The following is a 17,152-nucleotide window of genomic DNA, read 5'->3' as shown; positions in this document are numbered from 1 at the left end:
CGCCTGTGGCTCAGTGAGTAGGGTGCCGGTCCCATATGCCGGAGGTGGTGGGTTCAAACCCAGCCATGGCCAAAAAATAAAAATAAAAAAAATAATAATTATATTATTTCCAGGTCTTATTGCGGCTTGAAGTAAGTATCTTTGCTTTTGCTTTTCATCTTTTAATTTCCTTCTTTTTTTTTTTGTAGAGACAGAGTCTCACTTTATGGCCCTTGGTAGAGTGCCGTGGCCTCACACAGCTCACAGCAACCTCCAACTCTTGGGCTTAAGCGATTCTCTTGCCTCGGCCTCCCGAGGATCTTTTAATTTTCTGCAGTGTAACTTTCTGTGCCTTTCCTTCTGATTTAAAATATAATATTTCTGGTCCTTATGAGTGTTGTAATGCTGATGAGCATTGAATTTCTTTAACGCTGATATTGCAGTATCACAGAGCAAGCAAATCACCTTATCTTTAGCAGAAACAAGATAATACACGAATCGGAATTCCCAATCCTCATTAAAAAATCTATTTTCTTCCTTCAGCATTCTCTTTGTGGGTCTTCTTTGACACCATGGGTTATCAAGGAGACAGAATTTAAAAACACTGTTGATCTGTGCAAGTATTCACAAATTCGATTTCAAACAGCAACACAGTATGCTGCTGTCAAAAGCTGATAACAGAGTAGCCTACTTGACCTCCATAAACTCTTGCCAATCAGCCTTAGGTGGTAGTGGCGCCAGTTAGGTGGAGAAGTTAGAACTAAATCGTGAGAATAGCAATATCGTGGCTTAGTAATGTTCTAACTGTACCGTTCAATCTGGGATAATTATTTTGTTGAAATATATTTTATTCTTTGGTATTTTAAATACATTGATTTTAAAAATAAAATGGAAAATATAAAAGAGAAGCAATGATGTACTAATACAAACAGAAGGATTTGTTCGTAAAATTTGGATTCAGTCAAAATGCCACACTTAGAGACCTAGAAGGCTACTTGTGGCCTTTAGACTTAAGGTTCCCCACCCCTAGTTTAGGTAGTTCTGAATATTAAATCACTTTTTAGATTTTTTATTTTTATTTTTTTTGGAGACAGCATCCCACACTGTTGCTTAGGACAGATAGAGTGCCCTGGCCACAGCCTGGCTCACAGCAACCTCAAAGTCCTGGGCTCAAGCAATCCTCCAGCCTCAGCATCCTGTGTAGCTGAGAATACAGGTGCCCGCCACAACACCTGGCTATTTTTTTTTTTTTTCTATTTTTAATAGAAACAGGTGTCATGCTTTTGCTCAAGCTGGTCTTGAATTCCTGAGCTCAATCTTCTGCCTCAGGCTCCCAGAGTGCAAGGATTACAGGTGTGAACTACCATGCCCAGCCCACTTGTTAGATATTTAAAGAAGTGCTTGCTTCTCTTCCTATATTACTTTGTAAATCTTCAGTTTTATGATGGAATTCTTTAATTCATTTACTCAATCAACAAGTGGCTTACTTATTGAACGCATTTCTTGTGTGGCTCTCTTATATTCAAAGCACAGTGCTGGCTGGTGGTTAAGTGAAATAAATATATATTTCCTACCCTCTAGGACGGTGGTTCTCAACCTTCCTAATGCTGTGATGTTTTTTCATTGTTACAAAGGGGTCACCACCCACAGGTTGAGAACTGCTGCTCTAGGCGCTTATGAATGAAGAAGATCTGTTAAGTTTGATATAGAAAAGAAAAATGAAATTCATTGAAACTACCATGAATGCCGATTGTCTAATTTTGACTTGGGAGGATTAGGGATGTTTTCTAGAAAAGGAAGCATGTAAGTTTTGTTTTAATAATGAGAAAAGGTTAAGGAAGTTATTTTGGTCAGATTATAAAGATGCTGTTCTGTAATCCTGAGAAATCTAGAGAGACACAAATTTACTGGAGAAAAGCACTTTGTTTTTTACGAAAGGAAGTATTTGATGTTATTTGGTTCTTAAATTGCTCTTGGGAGCTGTGTGGAAGATGAATTAGAAGGTAGAGCCAAGGGCGGCTCCTTTGGCTCAGTGAGTAGGGTGCCAGCCCTATATACCGAGGGTGGCGGGTTCAAACCTGGCCCCTGCCAAATTGCAACAAAAAAATAGCCGGGCGTTGTGGCGGGCGCCTGTGGTCCCAGCTACTCGGGAGGCTGAGGCAAGAGAATCGCCTAAGCCCAAGAGCTGGAGGTTGCTGTGAGCTGTGATGCCACAGCACTCTACCAAGGGTGACAAGGTGACTCTATCTCTAAAAAAAAAAAAAAAGAAAAGAAAGTAGAGCCAAGACTGTTGTGATAATCCAGACAAAAGGCAATAAAGGATTATTTACTTCTATCGTTTGCCTCTCAACTAAAATATAAATTCGGTGAAGGCAGAGCCTTTGCTTCACTCACTGCTATCATCTCAGCTCTCAGAACAGTGCTGGACACATAAAAACTGTTCCTAAGTGTTCGTTGAATAAATGAATAAACAAATCAGTGAAAGAATAAATGAACTTAATGAGACAATGAAAATGCAGAGAAGAGGTCAGAAAGAGACACTTGCTTCAGTGAATGTCTTCCTTTTCTAATGACACACATCCTAGGTGGCTTCTTTCTTCCAAATGGCAGGAGAGGAAGTGCATTGAACACACACGTGTGCATGTCTGGGTGCAGACCCTGTGTACTTTCACCACATCCTCTAAAACCAAGTGCTTTGGACTCAGCTTGTTCTGTGGTTTGAATGTGTTCCCTCCAAAATTTGGGTGTTGGACCTTAATGGCCCATGTGATAATATTAAGAGGTGGGGACTTTAAGAGATGATTAGATCATAAAGTCTCCTCCCTCACGAACGGGATGAAAGCCCTTATAAGAGAGGCTTCACGCAGCCCTTAGCTCCCTTGCACATTCGGCTCCGCCTCCCCTTGTGTGAGGATGTAACAATCCTCCCCTCCAGAGGCTATAGCAAGAAGAACCAAGAGGACCTGCTGGAGGCAGAGAGTAGCCCTCGCTAGACAAAGAACCTGTCTCTACCTTGGTCTTGGACTTCCCAGCCTCCAGGACTGTGAGAAAATACATTTGTCTTTTTTTTTTTTGTAGAGACAGAGTCTCACTGTACCGCCCTCGGGTAGAGTGCCGTGGCATCACACGGCTCACAGCAACCTCTAACTCTTGGGCTTACGCAATTCTCTTGCCTCAGCCTCCCGAGCAGCTGGGACTACAGGCGCCCGCCACAACGCCCGGCTATTTTTTGGTTGCAGTTCGGCCGGGGCTGGGTTTGAACCCGCCACCCTCGGTATATGGGGCTGGCGCCCTACTCCCTGAGCCACAGGTGCCACCCCATTTGTCTTTTTTATAAGTTATCCACTTTCAGGCATTTCATTATAGCAGTACAAACTAAGACAGCTGCCAAGTAATGGTTAAATCAGTTTGGGAAACAATGGGTCCCATAATTATAAACAGGTTTAGTCACCAAGAGACTTCTCAGAACTCTTACTATATACATGGTGCCAGAAAAACTGTACACATTTCAAGAAAGGAAAAGAGTGAACTGAATTTGTAATACTCAAGTCATGTTTGACTTCTGCAATTACAAGAGGTGTTCAACGTGACTTGTGTTCATCTTTTGTTATCAGTGTATATTGAGTATTATGATTTTAAGTCTTTTCCTTTCTTAAAATGTCCGTACTTTCCTCTGCAGTGAATGTCTTAAAGGCAAATGTAGCAAGCAGGGTGCCCAAAGGTATTTGAGTGAACCCCCCCCCTCCACACACACACATACACACAGATACCTTCACGGTGCACTTGTAGAAGCAGCATTGGATGAAACATTTGAGAAAACACGAGCCTGGGCGGCGCCTGTGGCTCAAGGAGTAGGGCGCCGGGTTCAAACCCAGCCCCGGCCAAAAAAATCACAAAAAAAAAGAAAGAAAACACGAGCCTAAGCATACACTGAAATTCCAGCAAGACTAGCATAGTTCTGCATTTCATTCTGTTTAGTGGAGATCGGAGATGAAAAAAAATTTCCTTAGCTTTGTAGATGAAATTTCTAATACCTGTCATATGGAGAGAGAAGTTTTTCACGCTCTTTCCTTACCAAAGTCGTTACACCTGAGTGAAAACCTGAAGTAAATACAATTGAAGGGACAACAGATTCATCAGGGAAAATTAGCTGCTCAGTGAATACTCAAGGCATCCTGGGGAGCGATGGTGATTAGGAAGCTGTGAAAACACCTGCCAAAATTGTCTTTCTAAAAAATCCTCACATTTCCACCTTCCTTGGAAAGCTGAGATTACTTCTCTAAGCACAGACCTGTTACCATGTTGAGCATTTCGTGGAATACCTTGTCCACGTGGCAGGAACAGTGGCTCAAAGCCCTTGTTCACCTTGTGCTCTCTGCAAATCCTGAGCTCCTACACCCAAGAGCAAGGTGATGGGAGAGGCAGAGCCAGGCAGGGCCCAGGTGGAGATGTGGCTACAGCACAGCTTCTGCTTTAAGGTCTTTGGTCAACTTTTGTTGACAGGAATGAGGTTTCTTCTTTGAGTGCCCAGTCTACCCATATAATCCTACCTATTTGGGTTCTGGGAATTTTGAAATTCTTCTCGAGTGTTAGCTCCATTGTCTATATTTAATCAGTTGCATTTCTTCCCGAAACCCTTAGCTCCCCTTTTCACTTGCACACCGTTGACTTTAAATACTAAATTTAGCTGGACTCTCTGCTCTGTACCCATAATCCCAGGTACTCAGGATGCTGAGACAGGAATATGGCTTGAGTCCAGGAATTTGAAGCTCTAGTTCGCTGTGATCATGCCTGTGAACAACCACTGCTCTTCAGCCTGGGCAATGTAGCAAGACCCCGTTTCTTTATAAAAAAAACAAGAAAAACTCACACCCCTAAATTTAACTGATCTTTTCCCAGACATTATTTTTGCTGTTTCTCTCATTTCCACAATTCATTGATTATTCTTTGTTCATTGTTTTATGTTTAAAATACAAATATTTGCTAAAAATACCCCCTTTTTGGTCATCATCTGTTATGTTATAAGCTGTTCTCATCTAACAATTCTATTTTCCGATTGTTAACCATTTGGAGAGTACTCTAATTCACATTTCCAATTTTAACTAGAGAAAAAAACTTAATGTTTGAAGGCCTATATCCTGCAAATTAGGCATGCGTGAGAAATTTTAGTATATAAAACATGTCTGTATTAAGTTAATTATAGATCAAGCAGTTTAGTGAGGCAATTAAGAGCCCAACTGTCAAAGCAGCTGGCCTGGCTATGAAGAGCTTGTTAGCTGTGGTTCTGGACAAATTACCAATCTTCCTGTACCTCATTTTCCCATCTTTAAGCTGAGAAAAATAGTTCTACCTATCTCATTTGCCTATTCATAAAGATTAATCAAATTAACACATCTAAAAAGCTAATAACAACACCCACAAGATAGTTAAGTACCATATCATTATTTTTGTTAGAATAATAAAAACATCTTAGACTAAAGCGTGGCATATTTTTGAAGTATTTATTTTCCTTTTTTTAAGGTCCAGATTACATAAAGGAGCATTTACCAAAAATTCATCCGCACACGTCCTATATAGGAGAAAATCGTCCGGTGTTAGAAAAAACCGGCAATCTCCAATATCTCTGGAGGCCTGCTCCCCACAGAAGCATGCCAGCCCGATATAAACATGAGTATGTTGGTGGAATCGGCTGGGGTGTGCAAAAGTATAATTTCATCAACAAATCAAGGCTCGAGAGCGGCTTTCATATCAAGGTATTGCTCTTCAATTTATGTTCTGCTTAGTATATTGTTTCCTGACTTAAGTTCTTAATGAGTTTTCTTCCGAGGGAAATGCCAGGTGCTTGATCTCTCATTGAGAAGTAATGGGGTTTGAGTGAATAAATGGACTTGCTCCCACAGGTCCCCTTGAGAGGAGGGGTAAGAAGAAAATGAAGTCACAGACAATCTAAAAGCATTTGTGTTTGGCTTTGGAATGTAGTCACATCACACTCATGCTGAGACACTCACACTTCCCCATCCTAGCACCGCTTTAGGGGTGCGTGGTGTCAAGGGAGAATCTGGCACTGGACATAATCCGTGGAGCCAACACGTGCGTCTGGGATCCTTAACACCTACTGTGTTGGTAAGGGCTTTGTATTGGGTAATTCCAGTATGTTGTCAGAGCATTCTTAGAAAACTTGTCTGATTTCCTTTCAGTGATGTGGACACAGGCAGGAGCTCAACAGTCTCCTCTGAAATAGAAAAAAACAGCACATGTGTGTTTTTTTTTTTTTTTTTTTTGAGACAGTCTCACTATGTTGTCCTGGGTAGAGGGTAGAGGGATATGATGTCACAGCTCACAGCAACCTCAAACTCTCGGGCTTAAGCAATTCTCTTGCCTCAGCCTCCCAAGTAGCTGGGCCTACTGGCACCTGCCACAATGCCCAGCTATTTTTTGTTGAGGTTGTCATCATTGTTGTTTAGCTGGCCCGGGCTGGGTTCGAACCCGCCAGCCTCAGTGTATGTGGCTGGCGCCATAACCACTGAGCTGGATGCCAAGCCAGCACATCTGTTTTTAGAAGTAAAATCTAAGAATTCAGATCCTCCCCACCCCTGTAGGCCTTTACATCATCTGAAAATGTATCAGTTATGCAATAACTAGACTTCCTCAAATTCTTAAGACCATATAGAACAGTTTCATCAGGTAAAAATTTTTTTATAGGGTTTTTTTTTTTTTTGCACAAACTACAGCAGCTTAGGAGAGGGGTTGGAAGCTCAGTCTTTGAGGTTAGATGCTGATGTAGGTCTAGTGCTGTGACCTTGGGCAAAGTGACTTCACCTCTCTGCAACTTCTCTCTCCTCTCCATGTGGCAGTGTTTACAGGCCCACTTCACAGCCTACCCTAAATTAAACAGTGAACAAGTTAATATTTGTGAAGTGCTAGGAGCGGTGCCTGGCACGTATCAAGCCCCATATGTGTTTAAGATGGTTATGTTGTGAGGATTGAATATGGGAACCCAAGGAACGTACTACGTGTGCCCCTGGTACACGGTCGACCTCAGATTTCAGCTATTTGTATTGACTGTTGTAATTGCTGTATTTAACATTACTCAGTATCAGTTAAACCAGTGGTTCTCAACTTTCCTAATGCTGTGATGTATTTTCATTGTTACAAAGGGGTCGCGACCCACAGGGTTAAACAGAAGGATTACTTGGGTTCCCCTTAGCAATAATGATGAAAATCAGAAATTCAATGAAATATTAAACTGGCCTCTGGGAAGAAGAGTATAACCCAAAGGAAAGTATCTGGTTTGAATGGCGTCCAGAGATCGGTGGCCTTGGTGACTCTCTGGACAATGCCCGCTTTGTGCATAGCCCTCAATCTATTGGGCTTCAGTGTCTGTGGCTTCTCTTCCTCCTCCGTTGTTAGCTTAAGAACCCGTTTGTCTGCGGGAATGAGGTGCGATCAGGCGTTCCTTGGTCTTTCAAGCAAACTGGGTATTCAAAATTGATAATAGCCGCGGGTCAGCCTTTCACCCAGGTGTTTATTCCGTTTCATTAGTTGGCAGTTCACAGAGTGCCTTTCATCACTGCTTTCCTGGTAACAGCATCTTCTGCGTGTCTGTGGACTTCAGGGTTTTCTTCCCCAGCTTATGGCACACTAAAAAGCAGGTCTTATTTGGAATTATACTGTGAGGGATGTTGCTTATCATCTGTGTACTTTCTTGGTCCTGGCATTTTAACAATAATTGTTTTCAGGCATCTACCTGTTTCTTATAAAGTTCCTTGGATTTAGAGAAAAGACTCGCTGAGGATAACCTTACATATTAGCAATTGAACCACCTGCGATTTACCTAGGAGTGAAGACCTAGGTTTTGACACTGGAATTGCTTCTCTTCCCCTCTGCACCTGAAGCATACCTCTATCTCTGCAGCAGGGTAGGCCACAAGGACCTTTTTTTTAGTTTGAACTCAGACTCTGATTCCCAATCAACCCTGTACTTCAGGCAGCTTCTTCCGAGACTCAGCACATGAATTGACACTGGAGCTGATACAAACACATTTGCTTCATGCATATACACACGAGCCTAATCACAAAGACCACAGTGTGAGGGCATCGACCCTGCCCCTACACCTCCCCTCACGGTTTCCAAGTGTGGCATCACTTAAGGCAATGTCTCAATTTACTTTCTGTTCTTTCACAGTTCTCATGTGCTTTCTTTTTCTTTTCTTACTATTTTTTGGAGACAAGGTCTCATTCTGTTGCACAGTCTGTAGTGTGATGGTACAACCTCAAATTCCTGGGCTCACACAATCCTACCTCAGCCTTCCAAGTTGCTGGGACTACGGGTGCATACTACCATGCCCAGTTAATTTTTAAAAATATATTTTGTAGAGACAGCCTCTTGCTATGTTGCCTAGGCTGGTCTTGAACTCCTATACTCAAGCATTCATTCCTCCAGCCTCAGCCTACTAAGCACTGGGATTGTAGGTGTGAGCCCCACACCCAGCCAGTTCTTATCTTCCTGGAGACCCTTCCACATGCTTTGTTTTTCTTTGTTCCATTATGGTTCAAATCAAAACGATCACTTCTGTTTCAGTCCAACTGCAGAGAGTATGCAGTGTCTCTCACTGCAGTTGCTCAAAAGTCAGATTTTAAGCCCAGGCTTTCATCTACCAGATTTTTATAGCTTTTAACAGCTGCTCTTCCTAATTTACTGCTCTCAGTACACAAGACTGGAGGCTACAGAAACTCAAGCACCTCCACTAGACTCTCGGTACAATGCCTGGGGCAGCTGCCTCCTGCCTGGGAATGGTTTCTCCTATTTGGGGCACTGGGGAGGGGTTCTATAGATCATCTGGACTTCCACGCTAAGTGACACCTGAAAAATTTCCCCTACATTGCAGAAGTCAGTAAAAATCACAAGATTAAGTTTCTCTTCTGGAGTTTTAGAAAATGTCTAGCTATTTGCTACTCATGTTTTTTGTGGGTAGGAAATGCTGAACATTTTAATTTACATTACAATACCATAATAATATCAGGAAAGATCATTACTTCTGTTATTTCAGATTTGAAAGAAGCGTATTCTCCTTCTCTCTTTTTTCTGATGGATTTGGTTTTTGCCAAACTATCTTGCTTCTGCAGGAATATATAGAGACAATTGATATAATTCCTTTAGTTTCGATCCCAGGCTAAACCCAGGAGCTTTTCTAACTGCTTCTGGTGGTGTCTCCCCTTCCCTGGCCTTTCTGTAACCCAACCCTCAACAGGGTCGGCTGGTTTCCTCCTGCCACTTCCGCTCCTGAGTTCCGACTTTGTGACAAGATGATTTAAATCATTTGGTTTTCACACAGAAACAATGTGAACTTGATCGCCACCTTTTCATGGATATGAGCCCAAAGACACTATTAAACCAATTAATCACAATATATTATAACTGCTATATTATACAATGACATTTTAAAAAAATCTATGGAAGATTATAAGGAGAACCAGGAGAACCCATCAGTTTATTTACATGTGATATGATATAATGGAAACTAAAATTGCTGAGGCTTTGAAATCTCTGCCTCGTTTTTTTTTTTTTTTTTTTGGTTTTTGGCCAGGGCTGGGTTTGAACCTGCCACTTCTGGCACATGGGACCGGCGCCCCAATCCTTGAGCCACAGGCGCCGCCTCTGCCTCGTTTTTAACTCCCACAAATTCCACTATCATGAACTACAGAGGGCTTCACTGTGATAGTTTTATGGACATTTAAACAGACTTCTGATGAGATGTTGAATTTCTCTATGGTCATGAAATAAACTCATCCAAGATTGGTTGCTTTGTTAGACAGTTTCCTCACTATGAATTTATTTAGAGAAGATAAACGTAAGAGCTACATTGAGTGTTTAATAAGGATGGTACTGGGCGGTGCCTGTGGCTCAGTTGGTAGGGCGCCGGCCCCATATACTGAGGGTGGTGGGTTCAAACCTGGCCCCGGCCAAACTGCAACCAAAAAATAGCCAGGCGTTGTGGCGGGCGCCTGTATTCCCAGCTACTCGGGAGGCTGAGGCAAGAGAATCGCTTAAGCCCAGGAGTTGGAGGTTGCTGTGAGCTGTGTGAGGCCACGGCACTCTACCAAGGGCCATAAAGTGAGACTCTGTCTCTACAAAACAAAACAAAACAAAAATAAGGATGGTACTGTGATGGTTTTACAGTAGAAGAAACTGAGGTGTCAACAGGTGAGATTCCTTGCCTGAGGCCACACAGCTAGCAATTGGCAGGGTCAAGATTTCAACTCAGGTCATGAGAATTCAATGACATCAGAATATGAGACTGGGGCGGCGCCTGTGGCTCAGTTGGTAAGGCGCCAGCCCCATATACCGAGGGTGGCGGGTTCAAACCCAGCCCTGCTGAACTGCAACCAAAAAATAGCTGGGCGTTGTGGCAGGCGCCTGTAGTCCCAGCTACTCGGGAGGCTGAGGCAAGAGAATGGCTTAAGCCCAGGAGTTGGAGGTTGCTGTGAGCTGTGTGATGCCATGGCACTCTACCAAGGGCCATAAAGTGAGACTCTGTCTCTACAAAAACAAACAAACAAACAAAAAAAAAAAAACCAAACAAACAGAACATGAGACTGGAGCCTGTATATTAGTGCACAGCCGTGCTATCATTTTTCTCTGTGGTGGGGTCAGATTGCGGTCAATTCTAGCTGTCTTCTCATAGAAGGTATGCACCCCTTTCTTCGTGGTTCTCTCAGTTTTCTCCCAGCTTCCCACTTTCCATCATCTACACATACTATATTTCTGTTATGATGTTAAAATAAACTTAGTCGATACCACCCACCTATTTGACATAATAAGAAACAGCTGGGTTGACTTTATTTTTGAAATTTTTATTTGATAATTATTTCATCACCTTTCAAAACATAATATCAAATGCGATCATTGTCATTGGCTGGGAGAAAGAAGGCTGCCAGTCTCACTGAGCCAGACCTTCTTTCTTTGTTCCAGGCTAACTCTGCATTCTACCCACCTGTTTACTCTTACACAGAAATGTCCTCCCATTTTTCATATTCATCTGGAACAAAAGTATAGCCATTGTGGAGTTGATAAGTATGGAGACCGCCAAAATACATATTTCAGAATTTCTGTGGGGTATTTTTTTAAACTTCAAATTCTCATTTTCCTTTGGGTGCATTTAGAGCAATCATGAAAGCAAGCCCTAATGTTGACTCTCGTTAAAATTCCTAATCTCTTCAGTGTAACCTGGCTTATTGTACCCTCATTGAATCCCCAAAAATAAAAAAATAAAAAAGAAAAAGAAAAATTCCTAATCTCCAGATGTTGTTATCAATATAGGAGATATTTAAAGAAATAATAAAGCTTCCTTTTTCAACTAAGTTATAAAAGCAAAATAGAAATTACCTTTTGTTAAGTTAGGCACATCTTAGGAGTGCTGCTGTTCTTTCCCAGACAGGTGCGTGTTTAGTTCTTGCTTTTTAATTCTTATAGTTATTTACATCCTACAGTTTATGGGTTAATAAAAAAATAATTAGCACTTTCATCCTTTTTTTTTTTTAAAAGACAGAGTCTCACTTTATGGCCCTTGGTAGAGTGCCGTGGCATCACACAGCTCACAGCAACCTCCAGCTCCTGGGTTAAGCGATTCTCTTGCCTCAGCCTCCCGAGTAGCTGGGACTACAGGTGCCCGCCACAGCACCCGGCTATTTTTTGTTGCAGTTTGGCCGGGGCTGAGTTTGAACCTGCCACCCTCGGCATATGGGGTCGGCGCCCTACTCACTGAGCCACAGGCGCCACCCAGCACTTTCATCCTTATGTGCTCTACAAAGTAACATATTTTATGATTTCACGCTGACCATCTCTGAGGGAAGAGAAACATTGGCTAAGGGAACCAAATAGCCCTCCTTTTCTTACATGTTAACACCATTAACCTCCTTAAGACCTAGATGTTACCTTTTCCCCATTTTACAAGGCTTAGCTGTATAGGATTCTTCAAATACACTGAAGACAGCAGCTTCCTTATGAAATCTTAGTTGTATCTGAACTTCCAGAAAATAAATCTCATGTTTGATGCTTCCTTTCTCTAACAGACCGTGGAAACATCAAGATAGGCATGTGTCATTGACCTGCCCTCTCTGTCCTGTGTTCAGAGTGGTTCCCTGAAGAATAATGCATTCAGAATAGGAAACATCTCTACCTGCAGCTAGTGCTGCTGCGATGCCCTCTTGGACATCCCAGCCCTGAATGACCTGGCCTCTCAACTAAACACAGCACTTTCTCTTTCTTATTGAGGTGACTTTATAGAAAATCATGAGTCAGTTGGAAAGCAAACCCATCCTAATTTATACATCTTTTGTTAGGATGTGGAAATTGGTGAGGAGGGGAAAGGAAAGAAAGAAAAAATACGTGGTGTAATATGAAGCCCAGTAGATGATTTTATTCCTTAGTTCAGGTGGTTACTAACATCTTGAGTGTGCGCCTAAGAGTAAACATCACCTTTATCAAAGAAAATTAAATTTCTTCGAGGTAGTAATTATACATATGCCATAGATTTTCAACAAATATTATTCAATGATGGGAATATACAAACTTAGAATGGTTATAATTATATTAACATTGTGGTATCACTCCATAGCTAGGTTCTTTTAAGTATATTATTAAAAAATTCTGAAATGTGTTTGTGAGCTAATATCCCAAGCACAGGTAGATAAAATACCAGGACGTGTGTTTTTGTAAATCTGGCATTTTTCCTGTCTTTTTTAAAAGATCAGTGGGGGAAATTCTTAAATAATTACATATTTATGGTTAGAGTGTTCCCTATTTTCCTAATATTAAGTGCTCCCAGAGTATTCAGTTATGTCAACAAAAATGCATAGCATGCATAGCAAAAAAGACCAATCTGGATTCAATCTTTCCCAGGATTGAATCTGGGAAATTAAGGAACCCTAATTGAGAAAGTTTAGGAACAATTCATTAAATATGGAGGGATGCCAGCTACATGGACCCAGCTCTGTGTTTGGGAACAAAGAAAATAAAAATACATGCTATAGAAATTCACTGTCACCTCTTTCAGGGAAGAATTTATAGGAAAGTTTGTGTTGCTAAAGTTTTTAGTGCAACTATTGTCAGTAATTGTACTGTACTGGCTCAGCCACATTCCAATGGCATTAAGCAACTGGATGTCTGAAATCTGTTACAGTTGTCTTTGTGCTGACAACCTCAACACACTCCCCCACTACCATCTCCTAGGGCTCAGCATGGGGTAGATGATTATCAGTGAATGGTGAGAGATGGAGGCTGAGATCCTTTGTGTTTTTATCTCATGCAGTGTCTTTGTTGAGAGACCAAGTGGTAGATGAAGAGTAATGAATTTTTAAGTGCACATTAGACAGCAATTATTCTACTCCCAGCTTATTCAGTAAAACCATTTGAAAACTATTTACTTTTTTTTTTTAACAGAAACTTAGATACACTATTACTGTTCACAGTGCTTGAGTTACCATTCCACGTTTTAGAGCCAAATGGACAATTAACTTAGGAGCAAGTATGCTTTTTAACCTTAGAATTAACAACAGTGGCAAACACATCAGAAAACTCCAAGGATGAGGACAGTTGCAAAACTGGCATTTGATTCTATTTCAGAAACTAGCACAAGTAGAGACTTGGAGGCTGTTGCATGGCTTTTCTGAGTCCATTCAGATTTCAGCCCCAGACAAAGGGCCGGTGGCAGAATGGTTGGTTACCTGTCACGAAGCATAATAATTCTTAGCAAAATACATTCTAGTCTGGCTATAAAAGAAAATTCTAGTGTTTCTTGGCTTACAGAATAATAAGGTAAAAGTTTATCTCCCTGGAAGAATATAGGGAGAAAAGAACAGACACTTGCCTTTTCTCTGAGAATTAATGAGGCAATTAGGTTTCATATTGCTTTTCAGGGCAAATCTGTTTGCGGCCTTAATGAAAATTGAATGTGGCTTATAAGCTAAAGTAGCCTGTTGAAGAACTTTTTATTTCCCCCTTTCTTCCTCCACTTACGTGCTAGTCTGTTTTTTATGATCCGTCAGTTTTCCCATCTATAAACTGGGATGATATTGGCTTTCTATTGCTGCATAACAAATTAACTACAAATTTAGCAGCTTAAAGCAACACCCATTTATTTGCTCACAGTTCTGAGGGTCACAAGTGCAGGGATGGCTGAGTTCTCTGTTCAGGTCTCACAAAGCTGCAACCACGGTGTTGCTATGGTATTGTGTGAAGTTTGGGCTTTATTCCAACTCCACATGGTTGTGGTAGGTTTTCTAATAGTTACTTGTGATTGTAAGACGGACTTTCTGTTTCTTTGCTGGCTGCCAACCAGGGGCCATTCTGAATATCTGGAGGCTGCCCACATTCCTTGCCACACGGCCCCCTACATTTAAAGCCATCTGTGGAGAAACCTCCCTCGTATCAGATCCTTCTCATACTCTGAATCTCCTTTGTCGGGAAGGGCCCAGGTCTTCTTAAGAGCTCACCTCATAAGTTAGACTCTCAGAGGGTAGTATTATCTTAAAGCCAACTGATTTGGGACTTTCATTATAGCTGCAAAATCCTTTCACAGCAGCGCCTAGGTTAGTATGCTGCTGAATCTAGGAGAATGTGTGCATATCAGTGAGTGAGAATGTTGGGGGCTACCTTAGAATTCTGTCTACCACAGGGATAATAGTAATCCCTTAGAGTGTTGTTACATGGGTTGAGATGTGTGTGTAAAGTACTTAACATGATAAACAATGCAACAAGGCTCTGTAAATGGAGGGTAGTATCACTAATATCTACATATACTATATTTTTTCTGCCTGCATGGATTTTTGAATTATAATATTATCAGCACACTGGAAACATGATAGATTATGTTTCTGATCAGTTATTTGGATACTCTACCGAAAGCTGGGCCATAGTTAACAATCTCACAAAACCCAATATTTAGTCTGTTTGCTTAACTTCCGTGAATGTACTTAAAAAAAAGAAGAAAAGAAGAGGCTGTCATTCACGTTGCTACTCAAGCCGGTCTATAATGTGGCATAAGATGAAGCACAGTTGGCTCTCTACAGTGTTCATTTATTTTATTTTTGCTTTCTAATAAGAAAAATGCATCACAGAATCCATGCCTTAAATGCTGACATTTTTCAGAAAGAGTTGTTTTGTTTCTACACATGCTCTGAATATAAAATGAATATTTGAAGTGCTTCATTCATGCAAGGGCCTTTATATCCCTTCCACAGTTCAAGGCTAGAATAGGCAACATTATGCAATTCTGTAACAAAGGGAATACTTATTGCTGGCTGTGGGAAGAAAGATACCTAAGGGGTTAACAGTAATATTTTGCAAATTGAGGCAAGTGGGGAAAAAATACATTAGCATAAGAAAAGGTAGCCTTAGGGGATTTTCCAACTCAAATGTTTGGTACTGAGAGCTCCATGTTACCAAGAAGGAGGTTTAGAGAAGAAAACCTTTAGTGTCTGCATTCTCAAAATGCTTTCTCAGAATACACAGCTATTGTATTTATTCTACTGGAGAGAAAGACCTCATGGTTAGAGATGGAAAATGGTTCTTTCTGGTAAGGAGAGTCAAAATTGGATATAGTAAGAAAAGCATCTTGGAGGATCCAAACAGAGCTAGAGAATTCCTCAGGGATCAATCCCAAAAGGATTTCATAAGTGTGTCAGGACTAGACTAGAGGTGATTTGAGATTGAAAGTAAAAATCTCAAGCAGTGACGTTAATTTTTAACTAGAATGAGCCCCGAATGTCTGCAATTCCTTTAATTCAAATTTAACAGTTTTTACTAATTAAAAAAATTGTCTCACAGTATCTGAATATAGTTAGCAGTTATTCCCTTTTATTAGTACGTAGATTTATGTAAAGATTGTTTTGTAAGAAATATCCAAATTGGAGTTCTGATTATTTTTATTAGTTAAAAACATTCAAAATAAGTATCAAAGCTTCTTACTGATTTTTGTTAGAGAATATGCTAATTAGTCATTTATCTGTTCTTATGGAGATGTTGAACTAGTTATAAATCAATCTTTTCCGTACTCTTATGAAGACTAAACAGTGAGAAAGTGATTATTTGATTCCAAATTCCATTAGCTTTAACACCACAGTGAGCATGACTGTTTAAATAAATTATGATGCATTTAATTAAGACAGAGATGGGTCAGCTTATTTTAGATAAATTGTTTATGACATATACTATCTACAGGGGAAATGCAAGAAAGATGTTATTTGATTTCTGAAAAAGATCTTTTCCAATGAATAAGATGCAATTTTGATTATTAAAATTGGAATAGCATAAGATCCAAGAAGATAATCCACATCCAGGAACTTTTGTCCAAAAGCTGATAGTAAAATTATTTGTAGTCACTGGATAAGGTCAGTTTTCAGAGGATCACATGTCAGGAATCGGAGGAGAGACGAAGCTATCCCATAATCTTTCCATTATATGCAGATTACTCATTTTCAGGTCTTCTTGGGACAGTGATCTTATTTGTCTTGTCCATTCCTTTGTTTATTCATTTTATGGGTGGATATGGAAAGAGATCAAGGTTTTAGGTCTTTATTCCCCAAGAAGAAAAAAGTAAATGGATCTGCTTTCTCCACCACAAATAGCTCGGAAGTAGTCAATAAGGAAACTAAGGCTTGAGGGAAAAGGGGGAAAAATGAAGAAAATCTAAAAAGTACTAGGTAATTCTTCCAATGTTGAAGTTTTTATATTGATTTTGCTACTTTTTGAGATATTATGAAGATAGCCTCCTATATCAATGTAGGAGAAATGCATTCCAAAACTCAAGTGAAATACTTCTGGATGATACGTGTTATGGCTTCCCACCGCTAGTATACAACATTGAGAAATGACTATAGACAAAACTCCTTTTCAGGATAAATCTGACACTTCTAGTCCACGTGCTCATTCACAAGATATGCCATCCATTGGCTGGTTCCCAGAGAAAAGGAGCCAATATATAGAATCAATCACTCAGCAATAATCGATCATTTCAGTACACATGGGAAGGTGTGGGAATTATTATTATTATTTTTTTTTATTTATTTTTTTTGTAGAGACAGAGTCACACTGTACCGCCCTCGGGTAGAGTGCCATGGTGTCACACGGCTCACAGCAACCTCCAGCTCTTGGGCTTACGCGATTCTCTTGCCTC

At 40.6% G+C, this 17,152-nt stretch overlaps 1 protein-coding gene across 1 annotated transcript in view; it reads left to right on the top strand.

Annotated features, from left to right (window-relative positions):
- Positions 1 to 17,152, top strand: part of C1H4orf45 (chromosome 1 C4orf45 homolog) — an 84,657-nt gene that overhangs the window by 18,927 nt on the left and 48,578 nt on the right. The window contains exon 3 of the mRNA XM_053597904.1: positions 5,500 to 5,732. Within this exon, the coding sequence (XP_053453879.1) occupies positions 5,500 to 5,732 (233 nt within the window). The remainder of the gene's footprint in view (positions 1 to 5,499; positions 5,733 to 17,152) is intronic.

The sequence above is a fragment of the Nycticebus coucang genome, chromosome 1 (genome assembly GCF_027406575.1).
Source record: "Nycticebus coucang isolate mNycCou1 chromosome 1, mNycCou1.pri, whole genome shotgun sequence".
Classification (NCBI taxonomy): Eukaryota; Metazoa; Chordata; class Mammalia; order Primates; family Lorisidae; genus Nycticebus; species Nycticebus coucang.
The sequence above is the reverse complement of the archived record's forward strand: the minus strand, read 5'-3'. Positions and strand labels throughout refer to the sequence as shown.